Source organism: Trichosurus vulpecula, chromosome 3 (genome assembly GCF_011100635.1).
Source record: "Trichosurus vulpecula isolate mTriVul1 chromosome 3, mTriVul1.pri, whole genome shotgun sequence".
NCBI lineage: Eukaryota > Metazoa > Chordata > Mammalia > Diprotodontia > Phalangeridae > Trichosurus > Trichosurus vulpecula.
Genome location: NC_050575.1, coordinates 64,387,543 through 64,409,882, shown reverse-complemented (window position 1 = coordinate 64,409,882; position 22,340 = coordinate 64,387,543). Strand labels below are relative to the sequence as shown.

General features: G+C 42.1%; 1 protein-coding gene across 3 annotated transcripts in view; it reads left to right on the top strand.

The window, feature by feature from the left end:
* FAXDC2 (fatty acid hydroxylase domain containing 2) overlaps positions 1-20,277 on the top strand; it is a 58,634-nt gene extending 38,357 nt beyond the window's left edge. Inside the window, exons 2-10 of one of the 3 annotated variants that reach the window (XM_036750310.1) lie at positions 7,024-7,071; positions 10,726-10,817; positions 11,042-11,145; positions 12,910-13,031; positions 15,271-15,476; positions 16,042-16,147; positions 16,606-16,772; positions 17,988-18,145; positions 19,896-20,277. In XM_036750310.1, coding sequence (XP_036606205.1) covers positions 7,024-7,071; positions 10,726-10,817; positions 11,042-11,145; positions 12,910-13,031; positions 15,271-15,476; positions 16,042-16,147; positions 16,606-16,772; positions 17,988-18,144 — 1,002 coding nt within the window. In that variant the 3' untranslated portion in view covers position 18,145; positions 19,896-20,277. The remainder of the gene's footprint in view (positions 1-7,023; positions 7,072-10,725; positions 10,818-11,041; positions 11,146-12,909; positions 13,032-15,270; positions 15,477-16,041; positions 16,148-16,605; positions 16,773-17,987; positions 18,146-19,895) is intronic. The other 2 variants (XM_036750311.1, XM_036750312.1) reach the window with 2 other exon arrangements.
* The last annotated feature ends 2,063 nt before the right edge of the window (positions 20,278-22,340 follow it).

Below are 22,340 nucleotides of genomic sequence, written 5' to 3'. Positions count from 1 at the left end.
TATTTCAAAAGTTTTGGTTTTCTGTTATTTTTTCAACTGATGGAAGAAGTGAGAAGGAGAGAAAAGTGGGCTAGGGATAATGGTCCCACCTTCTCTCTCCCCCAAAATGAGAATAGGAAGGTCATAAGGAATGACAGGGAAGCAGGAAAACTTTGAAACTTCCATGCTAAATTAATGATATCCTTTAAAAAAAAAAGTAAACTCTGCATAATAGAGATTTCTGGTTTCATGTATAATGCTGTTATATGTGTGTACATATGTGTATATGTGTATGCCTATCTATGTGTATATATATTCAAATACACATTTATAAAACTTTATAGTATATATTTATATATACACATATACATACATATTCATACATATATAAAATAGGCAGCTAGGTGGCACAGTGGAGAGAAGGCCAGTCTTGAAGTCAGGAAGACTCATCTCCCTGACTCCAAATCTGGCCTCAGATACTAGCAGTATGACTCTGGGCAAGTCATTTAACCCTGTTTGCTTCAGTTTCTTCATCTGTAAAATGAGCTAGAGAAGAAAATGACAAACTACTCCAGTATCTTTGTCAAGAAAACCCCAAATGAGGTCACAAAGAGACACAACTGAAAACGACTCAACAGCAACAACATATATATGAAATTGACTGTTTTATTTGGTATTTGTTAAGTTTAAATTTTTTTTGAAGTGGAAAAACAAAATAGAAAAAAAATCCACTTACTCAGAGAAATGTATTTTTCTAAGAGACTTAGATATTCCCAAGGGTCTTAAAAGTGCCTCTGATCTTCACAATAACTGTAGGAAGGGGATAAAACAAGTAGTATCATCCCAGTTTTCCAGGTTGAAGAAAGTCGGACCCAGATCAGGGAAGTGACTTGCCCAAAGTCATATAGCTAGGAAGTAGTATAGTTGATATATGCATACACACACACACACACACAAACATACATGTGTGTATACGTGTATGTATATGTATATATACACACATACGTATATACATGCACACATACACACACACACATATATATATATACATGCACATACATACACACAGATGAAAAATGGCATGGTCTCTGCTCTAAAGGACCTTACAATCATTTAAGAAGATGTAATAGGGTAAAGTGGAAAGAGATCTGGATTTAGAGTTAGAAGACATGGGTTCAAATACTGGCTTTGCCACTTACTACCTGTTTGACCTTGGAGAACTCACAACCTATCTGGGCCTCAGGTTCCTCATTTCTAAACTCTAAAATCAGGGGTCTGTGCAAATGGCCTTTGACATTCTGTCCAACTCTAGAGCTATGACTCTCCCTTCCCTCCCATTAGAATGCTATCCCTCACGAGAAATGCTGTTGCTCATTGGAAATGAGAATACAGAGTATCTGAGTAAATCGAGAACTCTTCATTTTCCATCAGTTGCTCCCCTTGGTTTTGACTCTACAGACATAGGCCTCTCACAGGATAAACTCAATCACTAGAAATCTCATAATCATGGAGATCAATACAGCTTTGATACCCCCCTAAACTTTTTCAGAGCCTTTGGTTGCCTCTATTCTATATTAGTACGTTGGAAGGCAGAGCCATAAACTTTTCCCAAAGCCTTCCTTTGTAGAAGGCTCAAATCTTTCCTGCTAAACTGCTCATCTTCCATTGGCTGCTCTGCCTGGTTGCAACTCTAAAAGCATCATGTCCCATTAGATTGTAAGCTCCTTGGAGGAAGAGGCTGTCTTTTGCCTCTTTTTGTATCCCTGATGGCTGGCACATAGTAGGTTCTTAATAAAAATTTATTGATTATTATCTGTAGTGATAACTCTTCTTATTCCCTTTACTAGCCTTAGCAACTGAGTTATCTAGGGCTCTGAAATGATGTAATTTTCAATCATAACTGAGTGATGCAAATGCAGCTTAGAGAAGGGAATGGTATTCTCACCCTTACATACTTCAAAAGTAAGCCCAGACCACCTCCTCTGTGAAGTCTCCCCTAACCACCCTTACCTCCAGTGGCCTCTCTCTTCTCTGGCACTCGCTTTCTCTCTCACAGGTTTGGCATTTATCATCATTCCTTTCTTCACTTCATTTATATTTGTTTGCATGTTGTCTCCCCCACTAGACTAAGTTCCTTGAGGGCAGGGGCTGTCTTTTGCTTCTCTTTGTATTCCCAATACATGGTACATAGTAGGTGCTTAATAAATGCCTTCTATTGTTGTATCATTTCCTAATTAAAAGCAAAGCTTCTTGAAAGGAGGTGCCATATGTTATATGGCTCTTATATCTCTGTATAGCATCTAGTACATAGTTGGCATTCAACAAATAATGAAGATTAAGTTGAGTTGTCTAAGTTAGATTCCATCCTGGTGAAGGTTCCATGTTGTCCTTGCCAGACTTGGAAACCATGGAAAGACCCTGCCTTCCTATGAACTGATCTCTTAAATTCAACGTTCTCATTGAGGTTTGGCACGGGGAGAATAGAGGATGAAAATACAAGCATTTTATATTTTAGATGATACTCTCTTCTCCTGTGTTCACTTTGGCCAATCTATATTTTTATTCCTCTATCTCCCACCACCTCACAAATCAGCCTAGGCTTGTCACAGTCCTACTTACCCAGTGCTGTTTCTTTCCTACCAAAACCTCTCTGTTGTTTGTAATCAGAAGACTACAAACTAAAACTTTTGCTTCAGATGTATATAATCCTTTTGGGGAGAGGTGGAGCCAAGATGGCTGAGTAAAGGCAGGGATTCCCCTGAGCTCTCCCCCAAACCCCTCTAGAAACCTTTTAAAAATGACTCTAAACAAATTCCAGAGTAGCAGAACCCACAAAAAGACTGAGTGAAACAGATCTCTAGCCCAAGACAACTTAGAAGGTCGGCAGGAAAGGTCTTTTGCACCAGGATGAGGGAGGAGTGCAGCTCATCTCAGTGCAGGCCAAGCCAGGCCAGACTGGCCCCAGGATACCCGGAGCAGGCCTTAGGGCAAATAAATCACTGGCATCAGAGGTGGTTTCCAGATCTCTCAGCCCACAGACACCAAAGACAACTTGAAAGGTCTGTCATACCTGGGTGAGAGTGGAGCACAATCCAGCGCAGGCTACACCATTACAGCCCCAACTCCAGCAAACCAGGAGCAGGCTTTGGAGTGACTGAATGGATAATGGCAGGGCAGCGGCAGTGGCTGTTTCTGGAGCTTCCAGCCCACAGATGGTAAGGGAGTCAAACAACTGGTCAGAAGGAGATTACAGGAGCCTTTTTGCTAGCACTGAGGCAAGACTGTTGCTTTGCCCATGCTCGGATTTGGGTTGCGGTCCTGGGGCAAAGAGGAGCACTAGCATAGCAGAGCTTGTGGCAGCAATGGAGGGGGAACCTTCCTTACTGTTCCGGGGCAGAAAAGAGTGTTTGTGGTCACTCACAGACAAGAGTACAGGTCAGGAGAGTAATAAACACCTCTCCTTAAATCCTAACAACCTGGAAGAACTAAAAACTTACAGGTCATTAGAAGTATCTCTGAAAACAGCTGCATAAAACCCCTGAAGCTTGGGACAGTGCACCCTCCATCCTGGATGCAGAGCCCTACTTTAGCAAAGAGTTAAAAGTCAACTAATAGCTTGGGAAAATGAGCAAACAACAGAAAAAATTCTGACTATTGAAAATTACTATGGTGACAGGGAAGATCAACTAATAGGTTGGGAAAATGAGCAAACAACAGAAAAAATTCTGACTATTGAAAATTACTATGGTGACAGGGAAGATCAAAACACACTCAGAAGAAAACAACAAAGTCAAAGCTCCTACATCCAAAGTCTCCAAAAAAAATATGAATTGGTCTTAGGCCATGGAAGAGCTCAAAAAGTATTTTGAAAATCAAATAAGAGAGGTAGAGGAAAAATCGGTAAGAGATGAGAGTGACACAAGAAAATCATGAAAAACAAGTTCACAGCTTGTTAAAGGAGACACACAAAAAATACTGAAGAATATAACACCTTAAAAAACAGACTAGGTCAAATGGCAAAAGAGGCCCAAAAAGCCAATGAGGAGTAGAATGCCTTAAAAAGCAGAATTGGCCAAATGTAAAAGGAGGTCCATAAGCTCACTGAATAAAATAATTCCTTAAAAATTAGAATGGAGCAAATGGAACCTAATGACTTTATGAGAAATCAAGAAACAACAAAATAAAACCAAAAGAACAAAAAAATAGAAGACAATGTAAAATATCTCATTGGAAAAACAATTGATCTGGAAAATAGATCCAGGAGAAATAATTTTAAAATTATTGGACCACCTGAAAGCCACAATCAAAAAAAGAGCCTAGACATCATCTTTCAAGAAATTATCAAGGAAAACTGTCCCAATATTCTAGAATCAGACAGTAAAATAGAAATTGAAAGAATTCACCAGTCACCGCCTGAAAGAGATCTCAAAATGAAAACTGCAAGGAATACGATAGCCAAACTGCAGAGTTCCTAGGTCAAGGAGAAAATATTGCAAGCAGCCAGAAAGAAACAATTCAAGTATGGTGGAGCCATAGTCAGAATAACACAAGATGTAACAACTTCTATATTAAAGGATCAGAGGAGGGGGTTGGAATATGAGATATTCCAGAGGGCAGAGGAGCTAGGATTACAACCAAGAATTACCTAACCAGAAAAACTGAGTATAGTCCTTCAGTGGGGAAAAAATAGATATTTAGTGAGATAGACGACTTTCAAGCATTCTTGATGAAAAGAGCTGAATAGAAAATGTGACTTTCAAATACAGTACTCAAGGGAGGCATAAAAAGGTAAATAGGAAAGGGAAATCATAAGGGAGTTAACAAGGTTAAACTGTTTATATTCATCCCTACATGGGAAGATGATATTTGGAACTCAACTTTTCTCATTATTAGGGTAGTTGGAAGGAATATACATGGACAGAGCGCACAGGTGTGAGTTGAATATGAAGGGATATCTTAAAAAAATGAAATTAAGGGAGAGAGAAATGTACTGGGAGAAAGAGAAAAGGAGAGGTAGAATGGGGTAAGTTTTCTCACATAAAAGAGGCAAGAAAAAGCTTTTATAGTGGAGGGGAAGAGGGGGAAGGTGAGGGGGAATGAGTCAACTTTACTTTCATCAGAATTGGCTCAAAGAGGGAATAACATACACACTCAATTGGGTATAGAAATCTGTCTTATCCTATAGGAAAGTAGGAGGGGGAGGGGATAAGAGAAGGGGAGTGGTAAAAGAGAGGACAGATGGGGGAGGGGGTAGTCAGAAGCAAAACGCTTGAGGAGGTATAGAGTGAAAGGAGAGAGAGAATAAACAAGTGGAGGGGATAGGATGGGGGGGGGGATACAGCTAGCAATAGTAACTGTGAAAAAAAATTTTGAAGCAAGTTTCTCTGATAAAGGCCTTATTTCTCAAAAACAGAGAATTGAGTCAAATTTAGAAAACTAAGAGCCATTTCCCAGTTGATAAATGATGAAAAGATATGATCACTCCGCAGATAAAGTAATCAAAACTATCTATAGCTATATGAAAAAACACTCTAACTCACTATTGAGTGGAGAAATGCAAATTAAAACAATTCTGAGGTACTACCTCATGCCTATTAGATTGGCTAATAGGACAGAAAAGGTAAATGACAAAAGTTGGATGGGATATGGGAAAAATGAGAATTTAATGCACTGTTGGTGGAGTTGTGAACTGATTCAACCATTCTGTAAAGCAGTTTGGAACTGTGCCTTGCACTTGCATTTGGTTTTTTGTTTGTTTGTTTTTGGAGGGGGGGAAGGCAGGGCAATCGGGGTTAAGTGACTTGCCCAAGGTCACACAGCTAGTAAGTATGTCACATTTCTGAGGCCCGATTTGAACTCAGGTCCTCCTGACTCCAAGGCCAGTGCTCTACTCACTGTGCCACCTAGCTGCCCCATGTGCCTTGCACTTGACCTAGCAATACCACTGCTAGGTCTGTATCCTAAAAGACATAAACCACAAAAAGGAGAAGGACCTGTATATGCAAAAATATTTATAGCAGCACTTTTCTGAGGGTAAAGAATTAGAAATTGAAAGGATGCCCATTAGTTGGGGAATGGCTGAACAAGTTGTGGTGTGTGATTATAATGGAATACTATTGTACTATAAGAAATGATGAGCAGGATGCTCTCAGAAAAACCTGGAAAGATTTGCACGGGCCAGCGTAAAGTAAAATGTACAAAATAACAGCGATATTGTAAGATGATCAGCTGTGAATGCCTTAGCTATCCTCAGCAATACAATGATCCAAGACAACTCTGAAAAAAATGCTATCCATCCCCAGAGAAAGTACCGATGGTTTCTGAATACAGATTGAAGCATACTTTTTTACTTTATCTTTCCTGAGGTTTTTTTGTCTATGTTTTCTTTCACAACATGACTACTATGGGTGACTACACATGTATAACCTATATCGAATTGTTTGCCTTCTCAGTGGGGGGGAGGGGAAGAGGGGGAAAGTGAGAGGAAATGAGTCAAGAGAGGGGAGAAGAAGGGAGGAAGAGAGAGAATTTGGAACTCAAAGTTTTAAAAACGAATGTTAATTCTTTTTACATGTAACTGGGGAAAAATAAAATACTAAATAATCTTATCAAAAAAACTTTTAAAAAAAAGTCCTTTTGGCTGCTTATTCAGTTAGTCCACCGTGATCACAGGACCACAGGCCTTCTTAGGTAATCAGTTCCTTTGGGGACAAAAAGTCCAATTTATTGTAGGATCTATATTGTCAAAAGAAGACTGGGCCGGTAAACTTGAGTTAGAGTTCCAGTTCTGCCACAGACTAGACTAGTCATGTGACCTTGAGCAAGTAGGTCACTTTGCTTCTCTGATCTCTTCTAGCTCTGACAGTCTATGTTGTATTTTAAAGCACCTCCTCCTTCTAACATTTTATATTTGAAGCTCCCTTGCCAGCTCCAAATTTCTGTGTTCTGTGATTATCATTTAGCTCTGCTCTTGCCTTCTTCCATTCTATGTATTACCTGAGAGAATAATTACAAGAGACATTCATTTGTGTTTTCTTCTTCTAGATGAAGGGAAAAGTCAGGGACCCGCTACCAAGTGAGAGGCCAAAGCAGGTAAGAACAAGATCTCGGCAGATGTAGTAGCTGCTCATATTTTCATAGCACTTTACAGATTACAAATTGCTTTTTTTGATGATAACCTTGTTAGGTAGGTAGTTTTAAAATCATTTTAATTTTAAAGGAATAGACTCAGAGCCATAGTTGCCCAGCTAGGAAGTGGCAGAACTGGGCCTGGAACTTAGATCTCCTTGACTCTCAACCTGTTGTTTTTTCTCTCCTACACTACCCTGTATCTCCAGTCTGACTGAAGATATAAAAAGAGGTACACCTAGTAAGAATTCAGACAACAGTAACTTCTCCTTCAAGACGGGGCATTTAGTTTAGGGATATGGACAACACATGTTGATGTAACCTGTTATAATAGCTTCATTCACTCAGGACACCCAGCATAAAGATGAAATAACACGTCATCCACCAGTACACTTAATAACGTGAGTTTGCAAAACCAAATTTGTACTTGGAAAGCGGGACAGCTATGTTACCACCCTTTTCAACTGTTCATAGCAATTGAGCATCCCCAACCCAACATTCAATCGTGAGCTCTTTGAGGACAGGGACTGTCTTTTGCCTTCCTTTGAATCACCAATGCTTAGCACAGTGCCTAGAACATAGTAGGTGCTTAATAAATGTTTATTGGCTGGCTGACAATAGGCCATGTGACTTTTATGTGATAAAGCAGCTGCTCTGTCTTTTCAGTAACCAAGTGTCAAACTCCATCCCCTATACTCTTCTCCTACTTTCATAGGCCTCTTGGGACAAATAGACTGGGGATGGAAGTTCTCACCTTCTCCTTAGCTTCCACTTGGCTAAGGCAGCCACCAGCAAGATTTTACCTCAGCTTCAAATGATGCCACCTCCACAAAACACCCTCCCCTGCCAATTCAAATATCCTCTTTACCGAGTCCCTAAAGCACATTGAGAAACATCAGCCCATGACTATTTCATTAACCGCCCCCGGATTGAAAGCTAGAAGGTTATGAATTCAAGGTGAGGTCAGTAGTCAAGAAGAAACAATTTGAAAAGAGCGGCCTGCCTCTGTTTCATAATCCCTGAAAAATGCATAATTATTAAAGCCCAAACCAACCAGTTCAGCAAGCTTAGGGCTGCCTTTTAACTGGCCCATTTAAAACATAAGCTCCAACCATTGTACCACCCTGTTAATGAAAACAAGAAGCAACATGTGCTCCCAAAGCTGAGGATACAATCTTAGACTCAGAAAGGACTTGAGGATTCACCTAGGGCATTCCACACCTGAAGTAGTGCTGCAGTGTTCCCAGCAGGCAATCAGCACATGCACGAACCCTTCCTGTGACGGACACTTTCTATATTTTTGTAGTGAAAATAAACTCTTGACTGGTTTCTTTTAACCCATGTGCTCCCAAGAGAGCTGAGAGCCTACTGCTCGAGAGACAAGCAGACCGTCGATGGAAGTTCTCACCCCCTTCCTAGCCTCCTGTTGGCTAAGGCAGCCACCAGCAAGATTTTGCACCAGCTCCCAATTACCTAGGTGTTGGCATGAATGAGATTTTGTAAGAGAACTCCAAAATTGGAGCCAAGTCTGTCATGTCAGGAGCCAAAGCCTAAATGACATATAAGTTACCTTTGGGGGCATTTTACCTCATGAGCCAGCCCATTTCACTTGGTATGGCCTATTTGGAAGTTTTTCCTTACATCAAAACAAAACTTTCTTAAACTTTCTCCCATTTCTTCTGGTTCTGCCCTCTAGGGACAAGCAGAACAAGTATATTCTCCCTTCTACATCACAACTTTTCCCACATATTTTGCAGGCAGTGATCATGTGTCCCTTAAGTTTTTTCCTCTCAAGGTGAAAACTTCCAATGTAATCTTATATTGTCCCTTAGCCATCCTGACCATCTTTTCCATATGTATGCTAGTGTATTCTATACCTCTAGGTGTGGGGATGACTAGGGAAGAGCACAGTGGAAACATCACACCCCTTGCTCTAGACACTCGACTCTTGTTAATGTAGCCTCAGATGATATTAGGCCTTTTGGTTACAACATCCCCTTGTCAACTCATATTGTAGTCCATTGAGAGACACAGAGATGGACAAGCAGGCAGGCAGGCAGATACAGAAAAAGACAAAGAGACCCACATACAACAAAACCCATCTCTATCAATAACGGAGTGATTGTGGAGTGGAGGATGCCACAGAGTTGAGTGCAAGGGCAGCTTAAGACTGAAATGATGTGGAGATCTGTGATCAATACTTGGGCCATGGCACAGAGCTTTTTCTTAGGCAACCAGTGGCTCTATAAGACAGTTAGTAATCAGTCACATACCTCTTTAGCTTAATGGCGATGACAAACATAGCTTTGGAATCATAAAACTACAGTGGACACTGGCTTTAGATCTCAAAGAATCAAAGCATATAAAACAACACAGACTTATTTGAACTTGTGCCAACTGGATGAGAGAATATTTAAAATCTCTTACTTGCTGGGCTTCAGTGACATGACTGCCAGCTTTTGGTCAGCTCCCCCTTAATCAGGCTGTTTCCTGGATGGGATCTTTAATTCCCCACCCCATCTTTCCTGTACAAAAACTAAAACCATACCCAGTAAAAGGCAGTGAAGTATAGTGAGAATAGCATCAGCCTGGGAAACCTGGGTATGAGTCCCTCATCTGCCACAGTGACAACTCATTTCACATCTTTGGGCCTTAGTTTACACCTCAGGAAAATAACACAACTCTGAACTCAATAGAACTCTTTCCACCCTGATAGACTTTGTTTGGAAATTACTTCAACTTACAACTTTGAATATCCTGGGACTTTCCTCCTCTAACACTCTGTACTCTGTACTTGAATCTCTTGAATCATCTTGTTCTTTTTACTCAGGCTTACTGCTCCAGAGAAAGGATAGATAGATAATAAAACATGTATACTATATTTATTCCTTCAGCTTTTTTTGATGTTGAGAAAGATAGGCTGAAGAGCAAGGTTGAATTGACAGGAAACCAGGAGGGGCGAAGTGGGGGATGCCGCAGCATCTTTCACTGGATCTCCTAGGCTGGAGAAAGGGGGGGGGCATTTCACAAATATTTCCTTTACTCTGGAAATAAACTGCAATCACCAGTAATTTTTCTTTTACCACATGGACCCCAAGCCCTGAATGGCTGGTGGTACAATCCACTTCCATGTGCTCATTCCCCTAACAACACAAAGCTAGGATACTCTGAAATCCCTAGGTAAACCTACCTGCCCTCTTTTCTGGGATTAAGGTCTTTCCCACCCCTCACCCCAGAATCCATGCTCTCTAAAAACTCTACATGGCCTTGGGATTCCTTCTAACATCAAGACTTTTCAGAGAAACCCCAATGAGGAGGTTCCCATCAAGTTTAGAAAAGATCATCAAAAGTGTCAGAACACACATTATTTCGTAGTTGTCTAACGTTCAGGCCGCAGAGCCAGCTGGGTTGAAAAGCTGGTGGCCTCTGGATTCCTGAGCAAATTCTACTGGAACTCAGTGCCCTGGTGCCTGGGGAAAGAACAAGAGGACAGGGAGTGTGTGGTGTCAGGCTAATCACTACCTACCCCTACCATCATACACCCTCAGTAATGACTAAGAAACTGAGCTAAGTGGGACCCCATCCTTTCTCTGCCTGATTTTCCTATCCTGTCTGCAGGAGGGGCATATCTGGGGCTCTATGAAGAGGACTGCCTTCATTCTAGGCTCTGGTCTGCTTTTGTCTGTGGCTTTTTGGAACTCTGTCACCTGGTAAGTCAGCTTGAATTTAACCAGGGGTGTGTGTGTGTGAGAGAGAGAGGGGGGGGATGGGGTGGGGAGAGAGGGGAGAGAGACAGAATGTGATTGTGTGTGCGTGTGTGTGTGTGTGTGTGTGTGTGTGTGTGTGTGTGTGTGTGTATGGGGGAGTGGAGAGGTAAAATGAAACCTTCCTCCATAGCTCAAGTTCTCTTTCTTGGGGGGTTCTCTCTTTGAAGGCATCTGCAGAAATTTTGGGGTGCCTCAGGCTACTTCTGGCAAGCCCAGTGGGAGAAGATACTTTCTACTTTTGCAGGAAAGGAGTGGATCCTCTTCTTTCTAGGTATAGTCCCTACCCAATGGTCCCATTCCACAGGGCAGTCTCCTGGGTGTGGGGATAGGACCTTGGTTTTTCCTTCCACTTTGTGTCTTAAATGCTCAGCAACTTAAAAAATATATTGATACTCAGGAGGAAGCTGATATATTGAACAGGGAAAGATAAGGAATGTGGAGAAATGAATGGCTCAAAGGAGGGAAATAAAATCCCATTAGGTTTCAACTGTCTGCCTAACAAATGTTTATCGAACATCTCTTATGTTCAAGGCCCTGAGCTTAGAGGAATACAGAGATCACTAGAGTGAGGGATCATTTGTTGGAGTGGAAAAACTACTGGTATCAAACCCAAGATGCCTAGGTTTGAGCTTCAGACTCCTTCACTTATCAGCTATGTGACTTTGGGGCAAGTATTGAGTCTCAATTTCCTTATCTGAAAAAGGATGATAACAAGATATTCACTACCTACTTTCTGGGACTGTCGTGAGATAAAAGCCTTGTGAACTCTTATAATTATCAGGTAGATACATGTAAAGGCCTCAACAAATTAGGAAATTTCGAATGGAAATTGCATGACGATACGAACTGTACTTCATAGCCACTCAAAAATATAGTGCTAAAGCGTACTCACACTTATTATGTCAGTGAAACTTAAGGGCACAGTGAGGGATTATCCCCATTTGACAAAAGGGGAAACTGAGGTTTACAGCTCACATTTCTAAGTGCTTTTGTTTAGAAAACATTTTTCATACAAAGGTTTGGTTGGAGTAGGTCATGTAACAGATTACTTTCCTCATTTTACAAATGCATTTTACAGATGAGGAAGCCATACTTCCAGAGATTCAAGTGACTTTTCCATGGTAATACAAAGGAAATGGAGCAGAGTGGATTAGAACCCAAGTTTCCTAAGAGTTTTTCTGCTGGACCATACTGCATAGCACTAGGATCACTGCCAATTGGGCGGGAGGAAGACAATACTTCTCCTGTGCCTCTCTCATACCCTGCAGGCCCAGATTCAGAGAAAGGAGAAATCATTGTGTCTTTGGGTAGAATAGGATGGCTTTCTAGAAGAGGTAACAGGTGATCGTTAGAGAGGCAAATTATTTCAAATCCAGCTCTGCTACTAATTATTGGTATGACCTTGGAGGTACTCTTGGACAATGGACATAGGATTTGCAGACTGCATCTTTAAAAAGCCATTTGATAACCCATTATAGTCACATGATGCTTTACACTTTCAATCCTTGTACATATGACTCAATAAATGATTGTTGAGTTGAATTAAATAACTTTCACATGTGATATATTATCCAGTATGATCCGCAAAAACCTTATGGAGTTTAGTTGGTCCTCATTTAACAGATAGAAAAAAAGGCCCAGATGTAGAATGACTCGTCCAAATTTTCCTCACCAAGTATTCTTTTTCTCTATGCGACATCCCTTGATGTGGACTGAAAAAGGAAGCATTGAGTTCAGCAGTCTAGTTTACAGATGAAAACATTTTCCAAGAAAGGGGGCATTTCATTCCTTCATTTCAGAATCTCTCTGGAGAGCTCTTTAATGGTATATTTCCCAAAGGAACTAAAGTACAGCCACTTCAATCATTGCAGACCCTGCAGGCTTAAAGGGCCTCTTGCCCTCTTGGTTAAATCAGAAAATCAGGCCCGTTTCTTCAAAGATATTCCAACCCTATAAGGGCCAAAGTTGGGGGGTGGAGAAATAGATAAGGTAGGGCTGGCTTTGACTAGCATTTACTTTGTCTCCCTCACCATAGGTATAGTTCTTATTCCTACCATATTATTTTGGAGTTTTAATGCCCTTTTTCTGGTGGTGGACACAACTGGGAAGCCACATTTTATCTCCCGCTACCGAATTCAAGATGGCAAGAATGATCCTGTAAGTCTTTCTTTGATTTTTTGAAGTCTTCATGGCATTTTGGGGGTGGGGAGAGGCAGGACAGGGTAGAAGACTGGTGGAACTGCAAAAAAAAGGTAAGCCCCACACATAGACAACTACCATAAATTGTTAGTGACTAGGCCTTTGGTTTCAAAATAGGATTGGATCATAAGATTTAGAGTTAGAAGAGACGTCAAAGGTCATTTAATACAACTCTCACCTCCTCACTTTATAGATGAGGAAACTGAGGATGAGAAAGAAGGGACTTGCCCAAGGTCACACAGGCAGAAAACAGGAGAGGTAGGATTTGAGGCTTTAGGTCCACTGACTCCACGATGCTTCAGCCCTCCTGACTCTCATCCCCCGGTAGGACATAGGTATCAGAACAAACAATATTTACTGGTTGGGGGTTGAAGAGATCATGCCCTCTGGACTCTGAGCGAATTCCATTGTTACTCAATGCCCTGGTACCAGGGGAAGAGCAAGAGCACAGAGGTGGAGGGGTGATATCAGACAAATAAAACAGATATGAGGCTCTAAGAAACAGAAAAGTCCAGTGCCTTTTGCCTGATACTACAGCTGTGATAAGAATCCAGTTTATAGAGTGATTCATCCCCATTTGGACAAGACATGCCATGGCTTTCTTTTTAACCCATTTTGGATTCAGCCAAGAACACGGCCCCCATGTATAGAGGCCAGACGCCCTACTGGGCTACCAAAGGCAACTTTTACTTTCTATAGCTCAAGAGCAGAGTGAGGCTCACAGAATTAAACAAGAAACATTACTCTGGGACCTTGGACCTTTTCCAGTAGCATGTTATGAGAATTGCTGGCAGGAGGGATATAGCTGGGGACCTCCCCAGATCTATCTTCCCTACTAGGTGTGGTGCTAGGTTTCTGCTCCTCTTTGACAAAGATATAGTCTGAAATCCAGAGAGTTCTCAGACCAAAAAAGATCTGCCTTGGGGAAAACTAGGTTTGCACAGGAACTAGAGGTATTAGAAGACTTCTGAGTATACAGGCTTCCAGTCAGGGAAAGGGGTCTTACCAGTAAACCATCCCGGCAGTACACTGCCAACTACTTCAGTCTTGGTGGCATTGGTAGGGGAAAGCAGGCTGAGGCTGTGAGGAGCCTATCAATTACGTATGTCCATGGGTGAAATCAAGGGTGTGCTGGAGACAGTTGGAACTGCTTTTGAAAGCAACTGTTAATTTTTATATTAATTTAGTATTTTATTTTTCTCCAGTTACATGTAAAAACAATTTTAACATTTATTTTTAAAACTGTGAGTTCCAAATTCTCTCCCTTTCACCCTCCCCACCCTCACCCCCATTGAGAAGGCAAGCAATTTGATATAGGTTTTGTATATGTGTAGGCAAACTGTTAAATTTTCAGTGTGAGCATTTACACTGCTACAAAACAGGGCTCAGTTTATTGCTTTGTTGATGGTCTAGAGTCCCAAAGGTTTCAAACTTGTGCCCTACAGACAGCAAGGACCCAGCAAAATTCCCTGCCTAAAATGTAATTGAGAAATGTTTAGCAAAATAAAAATGCAGTACAGCAATAGATGATGTTAATTTGTGATTTTCTAATTCAATAAGTGGCCTCTAAGAATCCCTTTCTATTTGAGTTTGACACCGCCGGTCTAGACTTAAGAAAGTAATGGAAAGAAGATCAGTAATACAGATTAAACTTAAAACTGTTTCACACCTACCTTTTTTCCCCCTGGAGAGCCAGTTGTTAAATATTTACCAGCACATTCCTAGGTGGAACCATCATAAAACTATGGAACTAGAAGTGACATTTTTTGGGTATTCATGATTTTCATTGCAAAGAAGATAAGGTTTTGAGTCCCGGCTCTAGCACTTACAGATGAACCTTGTGATTGATCTGGGCAAGTCACTCTGCCTATCTGCTTCTCTGCCCTCAGAAAGGGATAGGAATGCTTACTCTTTATGTCACAGAGTTGTTATGAAGAAAGCATTTTGTAATCCTCAGACTATAAAGATACATATATATATATACATATATATATACATACATGAACTACTATTATTATTAGTATCAACAGATGTTTAGTATCTGTAGGGTATTGTGCTATGTCAGCTGGATGGGACTCCTACCAAGGAAACAAGGGAAGGTCCCTACCCCGGTCCCACTGCCCTATGCCAGATTGGACTGGCCCAACCCAAAGGTCACAACCTCCTTTGGTTCACTAGCGTTCCTTTCCTGGTGCAGGTAGACCCCATAAAACTCCGCCAGACCCTTGTTATCGTCCTCTGCAACCAGTACATCATCTCCTTCCCCATGCTGGGGCTCTTCTATACCTTCCTCAAGTGGCGAGAAGATCCCTGCCGCCCTGAGCTGCCCACCTTTCACTGGTTCCTCTTGGAGCTGTCTGTCTTCATACTGATAGAAGAAGTCATGTTCTACTATTCACACCGGTGAGCTGGGTTGGGAAGGGACAAGAGCAGACTTCTTCATCATGGTCTGGGTCACATTTCACACATTAAGAAACTAAAATTCAGAGCTCGAGGCCAAAACTCAGGAGACCAAAGCCCAAGTCCTTGGTCTAGGAACAGCCTCTCTCTGATCTAAGCATCATGGGACCACTGTGACTAGAAGGAGTTTTGGAATTTGAACCAAGAAGGATCTAGATTTGAATCTCATCCCTAACACTTATTATTGACCCTGGCAAAGTGACTTCACCTATCTGAGTCTGTTTTCCTATCTATAAAAATGGGGTTACTAAACCAGGAGTATTGTTTAGGAAAGTACTTTGTAAACCTTAAAAGAATCAAGAGGTACAGGTGATTCTTATATGCTAAATAAGATGAGGCCCTCACCTCCAACTCACAGACCTGGGATGGCTTCAGGAACATTCTTGAGTCCCTCAGTTGTAAAGTATGGGACGCACCTCCAGAAGCAGTTCCTGTCCTTTGGCTTGTTACTGTCCTTCCATGCTATTTATCAAGCAGGGGAATGATGATTATTTCCTTTTCAATACAGGCTTCTTCATCACCCCATGTTCTATAAGCGATTCCATAAGAAACATCATGAGTGGACGGCCCCCATCGGTGTGGTCTCTCTCTATGCTCACCCTGTAGAGCATGTGGTAAGCAGAGACTCAGGCTGTTACTCCCCACCTACCTAGGGACAGAAACAGAGACCTTTACTTACTTCTCAGGCAGACTGGATTTATTCTTCTCTAGTTCTTTAGTCTAGGATGCATCAAAAAGCCACTTCATTTCTAAGCTACCCTCCCTCCTCCTCCATTCTCAAGATTATCATCCAAGCAGACTCTAAGTCTCTGAAGACCCACTGGTGTCCTAGGATCCTCTTAGGAAAAACATGGCCCCACCAGGTGGAATTAGTCTTAAGGGGCTGATTGAAGAGAGGAAAGAGTCAATGCCTAGTTTCCCCAGCGTACACCCTCCACACCATTTCCTTCAAATATTTCTCACACAGATCTCTTTAAATCCCTTCTTTTAGCCTCCATTGCCCCTTCTCATAATAGCAGCCCTCCACATCTCCTTTCTTGCTCCTCAAAATAAAGCTGTTTCCTGACTGCAGGTCTCCAACATGCTGCCAGCCATGGTGGGTCCCATGGTAATGGGCTCTCACCTGTCTTCCATCACCATGTGGTTTTCCTTGGCTCTCATCATCACCACCATTTCTCACTGTGGTTACCACCTGCCTTTTCTGCCTTCACCGGAATTCCATGACTACCATCACCTCAGGTAAGGCCCTCCTCAAGAGCTCCCTGACTCTATGGATTAGCCCAGATCTGAACTATATGAAATTTCTACTCCCTTGCCTTCTGCAGCCAGCCCGAATGGTTGAACATGGGATCACAAAATGGGGCTTTTGTCCTTGATTTGAAACAGGAAAAGAAGTAGAGATTATGTGATTTATTTAGAGGAGAGAGAGACCTTAGATGCCATCTAATCTAACCCACAACTTGTGGAAATTGAAACCTAGAGAGATCAATTAATTTGCCCAAAGACAGAAAATTATCATGTGTCAGAGCCAGGACTAGCACCCTATTACTGATTCCACTAAATCATGCTGTTTACCATCCAAGTGGCAAACAATCAGAGCTGGGAAAGCCATATGGATCACAAGGTTCTCTGGTTACCAATGGTTGAATTGGATATCAACCACTCACATTTGTGTTTCCTTAAGTACTTCACTCATAGCAAGATCCACCAACAGGCCAGAGTCCTTCTTCAAGGTCTTTCAAACATTTCATAGATGTCAATGCAAAACCTGAACTGTCCAGCCTTACTCTGGCTACATAATGGGCTCACTTCTATCCCAGTCATGTCTCTATGAGCTAACATCTTAGAGGACACTCCTTTGGTGCAAGTCATTATTGATGCTATACAATATCCTATTCGTAGTTATCTCCCTATTTACCATGCATCTCCCTCTCCCATCATGGGTCACCCATAATTTTGATTCTTCAGAGAAGCATTAAGGCAAATAATGAGTGATAACTTACACCTGTTATCTCATGCAATTCTCACGATGCAAGCCTGTCCAAAAATGGCACTGCTTTGGGAGTGAATGAATGAGTCCCCTAATTTCCTGGAGGTTTTTAGCAGAAGAGAGTCATGCTTTGGGCACGCACTGGACTAGATACTCTCTGAGGTCTCTTCCAACACAAATATTCTATGCAGAAGGAACTCCTATGAAGATTGCACGAGACTGTATGAGATGCCTGCTGGAAACCCTTTCAGTTCTTGAATTCTGTGACTTACCAGCTTGGTGACTTCGGGGAGGTCACTTCATTCTTTGAGCCTCTTCTGTAAAATGAGGACAAAAATATTTGTGTTCCCTATCATCTTGAGTTAGTTTGAGGAAAGTACTTTGTAAGCCATAAAATGCTATAGAATGAGAGCTGTTACTGTTTCGGTATACAAACTGCAGCCCTGTTTCTGTTCCCTTGCCAGATTCAACCAGTGCTATGGAGTGCTGGGGGTACTTGACCATCTTCATGGGACTGATACCACATTCAAGCAAACGAAGGCCTATGAAAGACATGTGCTGCTGCTGAACCTTACTCCTCTCTCTGAGAGCATCCCCGACCCACCCAAGAAGATAGAGTGAGGTGGCATGGGCTACTGGCCCCCATCCCCACTGCTCCTGGCAGTGGGCTATCCCCATTAGACCTAGGATGTCTCCCTTGATAAACCCGAGCTGATAATTCTGCCAAATGACTTTCTAATGAGACAGGTAGATTCCCTGATGACTGCCTGATTGTGACAGAGTGGGGCAAAGGAACATGGCATCCTAGAGAAGCAGGAGAAAGGAGCCAGAGACAGTACCAACCCCAATTCTCTTCCTAGAGCTATGCCATAATGAACATCCTTATATCAGCCATAATATGGTGGGGTGGGGTTCATGAAGTACTGTCACTTAAGAGAAACACTAAAATCTGGAGAGCAAAAAGGCAATGGGTTGGGCTTCCAACCCCATTGATGGGGTTCACTTATGGATTGACTGGAGTGGATTATTAAGAGGACTATAGGCCATGTTAGATGAGAACTGGTTGAAGGAACAAGGGATGTTGAGTCCAGAGGAGAGAAGATGAGGAAAGATGTCCTAATTATATTTTAAGGGCTATCATGTGGAAGAGTGATTAGATTAGGTTTGTCATGCTAGACTCAGGAGCCATGGAATATGCAAAGAGGCGATTCAGGCTTAACAGAAGCAAATGCTTCCTAACAATTAGAGCTATCCAAAAGTGGAATGAACTGCCCTAAGCCCTAAAGTCTTCAAGTGTAGGTTGGATAACTACTTGGGGAACAGCTCTTGCTTACATATGGCCTAGATGTCCTCTTGAGTTCCCTTCAGATTCTAAGAGCAGAGCTGGGGAGGGAGAAAGGAAGGTATGCCCCTAAACTCCAATTTATGGGGAAATCTTGTTAACCTAACAGTTACTCAGCTGCCAGAAGCTGCCATGGGAAGCCTTTCCAGTGGTATGGTGGAAGACAGGAAAGTTGGAAGGAAAGAAAAGTGGAAAAAGAGATGGCCATCATGCCTTCTTGTTCTCTAGGTTCTAAGTCAGGGAAGTGGCTGATTTTAGCACTTCTCTCTCAGCCCTGAACAGACTCAATCACAGGAACATGGGATTTAGAGAAAGGATATTAGTCCAACCACTACATTGTATAGATAAAGAAACTAAAGCCCAGAGAGAGGTACTTGGTCAAGGTCCCACAGGTTAAGTAAACAGGAGAGCCACTACATCAAGGTTCCTGCCAAAGATGTTCCAATTTTCCCCCAACCTGATGGCTAAGATATTCTCCCATTTAGGAGAACAAGGCCTCTAGTTCAGGTCCTGAGCAATCCTCAAAACTCTGACCCAAAGAGCGCCCCCTGGGTTCATGACCCAAGAAGCCCTGGCTGCCCAGCTGAGTAACAGAAGACATCCCCAAAGATGCCCTGGTCATAGTGCCCCTAACATGATACTTTCAAGGTCAAGGAGATAGTATCCAAAGATTTTAGTCCTTGGTGCACAGTCAGCCAGGGCCCTAAATGGTATGTTCTCAGTTTCCCCTCAGTTCCTGGAGGCATTTCACTGAACACCTAGGACAAAAAGGAAGCAGCTGAAATCCTAGGCAGAAACCCCTATCACCTTCCCTAGAGGTCCGAAAGAATCCAAAAAGGGGCCCTGCATCAGCTCTAGAACACCCTGCAGCTGCTGAAGTGAACTTAAGATAGGAACCAGCTTGACCCTGCCCCCCCCCACTTGCCTCTCACCCTATAGGTGGGTCCTTAGTAGGGTGAGCCTATGGAATGTTAAGATTGAGTTGGAAGGGCCCTTCGAGATTATTGAGCCCAATTCTCTCATTTTACAGATAAAGAAGCTGAGACCCAGAAAAAAATGACTTGCCCAACGTCATAAGAGTGGCAATTGGCAGAGCTGGGATTTGAATCCAGGTCCTCTACTTCACATTAAGGGCTCTTTCCACTGTACCATGCTGTCTCAAATTTCATCGCCTTTTCTACCCTCCCACTCCCCAGGACATGATAAGTTCTTTCCTTATCGTGGCCAGAGAGGTTCTCTTCAGCTGTCTCCCAAGGATCCTTTCAAGAATATCTCAAAGTACCCCCAGATAAAAGCTGGGCTGCCTGCATTTAGTCCCAGGGTACCACTCTGAGTTTGGGGCTGCGGCCTTTCTATCCCCTGTCATCTATGCCTGCAAATAAAAACAATTAAAAAAAGCTTCAGTTCAAGAATTCAACCAACATTTATTCAGCACCTATGTGCAAAAAAGTTCACATTTAAATAGTGCATTAATGTTTACAAAGTGCCTTCCTTCCTCACAACAAACCTTTGAGTTGCAGTACAAGAATTTTGCCCTTTTTACAACTGGAGAAACTGAGGCTCAGGGGTAAAAAGCAACTTGCCCAGGGTCACAAAATATAAAAGCTATGACTGAAAGCTATGTCTTCTGATTCTTGAGACCAGTATTTTTTTTTTAATTACACCAACCCTGGTCTTCAAACACATAATAGAGGTGATGGTTGAAGTGGGAAGGAAAGGGAATGTATGGGGGTTGGTACAGAGGATTTCCACCCCTACCCCCACCCCCTAGCCCAACCCAGTTTCTTGAAGTTCTAAGGTAAACCTCAATACCTTATGAAAAATGGGGAGGAGGTACTATGGAGGCTTCTTTTTACTTCCCCTGCTGACCCTTCCCCAGAAGATCTCAGTGTGGTGTTAATGACCTGCAGAAGAAGGAGTTATGCCAGCAACTACTGCCTATATAGGTTTTGGTTTATAAAGTGCTGTCCTCACTCCACATAACAGACCAATAAGCTCAGGAGACCACTGAGTTAGATGGGGGAGAAAAACAAGAAAATCTCCTAGCCCTAGCCCACATCTTCCATCCCTTCTGTCCTCTCCACTACAGGCCCCTGAAATTATCCTCCATTATCAAGGCTACAAACTGGCATGGGGAGAAAGGAAATCCAGGCCACCCAGATGTGCTTCAGGGGTCTTCACAATACACCATACCAAAGCATCCCCAAAGTTCAATTTAGCTTGCAGTGGTTTCAACTAACAGTTGGCAAACTTTTTTTCCCCCATTGATTACTCTGAATAGAGCACTCAGCTTCTAATTCTAGGATGAACAGCAAGACTGACCTAATTTTAGATGGCAGATAAGTTTTCCCCACAACAGGCCCTAGCCCCCAGGTAAGTGGTGGAAGGAACTTGCTCAAAGTCATACATTTAAGAAGTGGAGAGATGGAACTAAGATCCAGGTCTTCTGACCCCAACTGTTCTGTTTTCCAGTATGCCATGCCTAACTTTCCAAGAAAATACACTTAAATCTGAACTGTTAAATTTTAACTGCTACATTAATCCTACCATAAGCTATGCTCCCCATTCCTAAAATCTGCTTTTAGTAAAACTTGAGAGGTACCTGCAATCATGCTTCATTCATATCAAAAAGTGATCAGGATATAAATCTTCTTTCAACTAAAAATACTTTCAAAGTAATGTCTTAAAATATTTTTTTGCAATACTTATCTGGCATAAGGAGTGAGGCCCATAGTTAGGGGTAGCCATTGTTCATGCTAGAAACCAAAGTTCAGGTGTCATATGTTATTCACCCCACTTTTTAATTCCCTTGTGAACCATGCTAGGAAAAAGACTGATGTGGATCAGTTTGTTAAATATATTGTGGACAACACTGAATGTTGCTAGAACCAGATTAAAATTTAATTGGGAAATGTTTTAACAAAAGAACAGATAATATTAATACGTGATTTTCTAAGTCAACACACATTGGCAGGGATCTTCATGTAGCTTAGAGGCCCCCATTTCTATTTGACACCAGTGACGTAGACCATCAAGGAGCAAGCAAACTATGACCTTAGCAGATTCTTTTTTGGACCTTGTATCTCTTCTTGCCCCTCCTAAATCCATTCCAAAACTGAATTACAGGAATCTTCTCTCTGTTATTGTTCAGTTGTATCCAACTCTTGGTGACCCTAATTGGGGTTTTCCAGGCAAAGATACAGGAGCGATTTGCCATTTCCTTCTCTGGCTCATTTTACAGATGAGGAAACTGAGGCAAACAAGGTTATATAGCTAATCAGTGTCTGAGGCTGGATTTGAACTCATGAGGATGTCTTCCTGATTCCAAGCTCAGTGAGCCACCTGGTTGCTTCCCCTCTATCATATCCTCTCCCAGAATGGTCACCTAGCCTCTTTTTGAGAATTTCAACTTAACAGGCAGCCTTGCCTGTTGGAAGGACCCTTTTGAACAACCATAGTGGTTAGGCACTTCAAG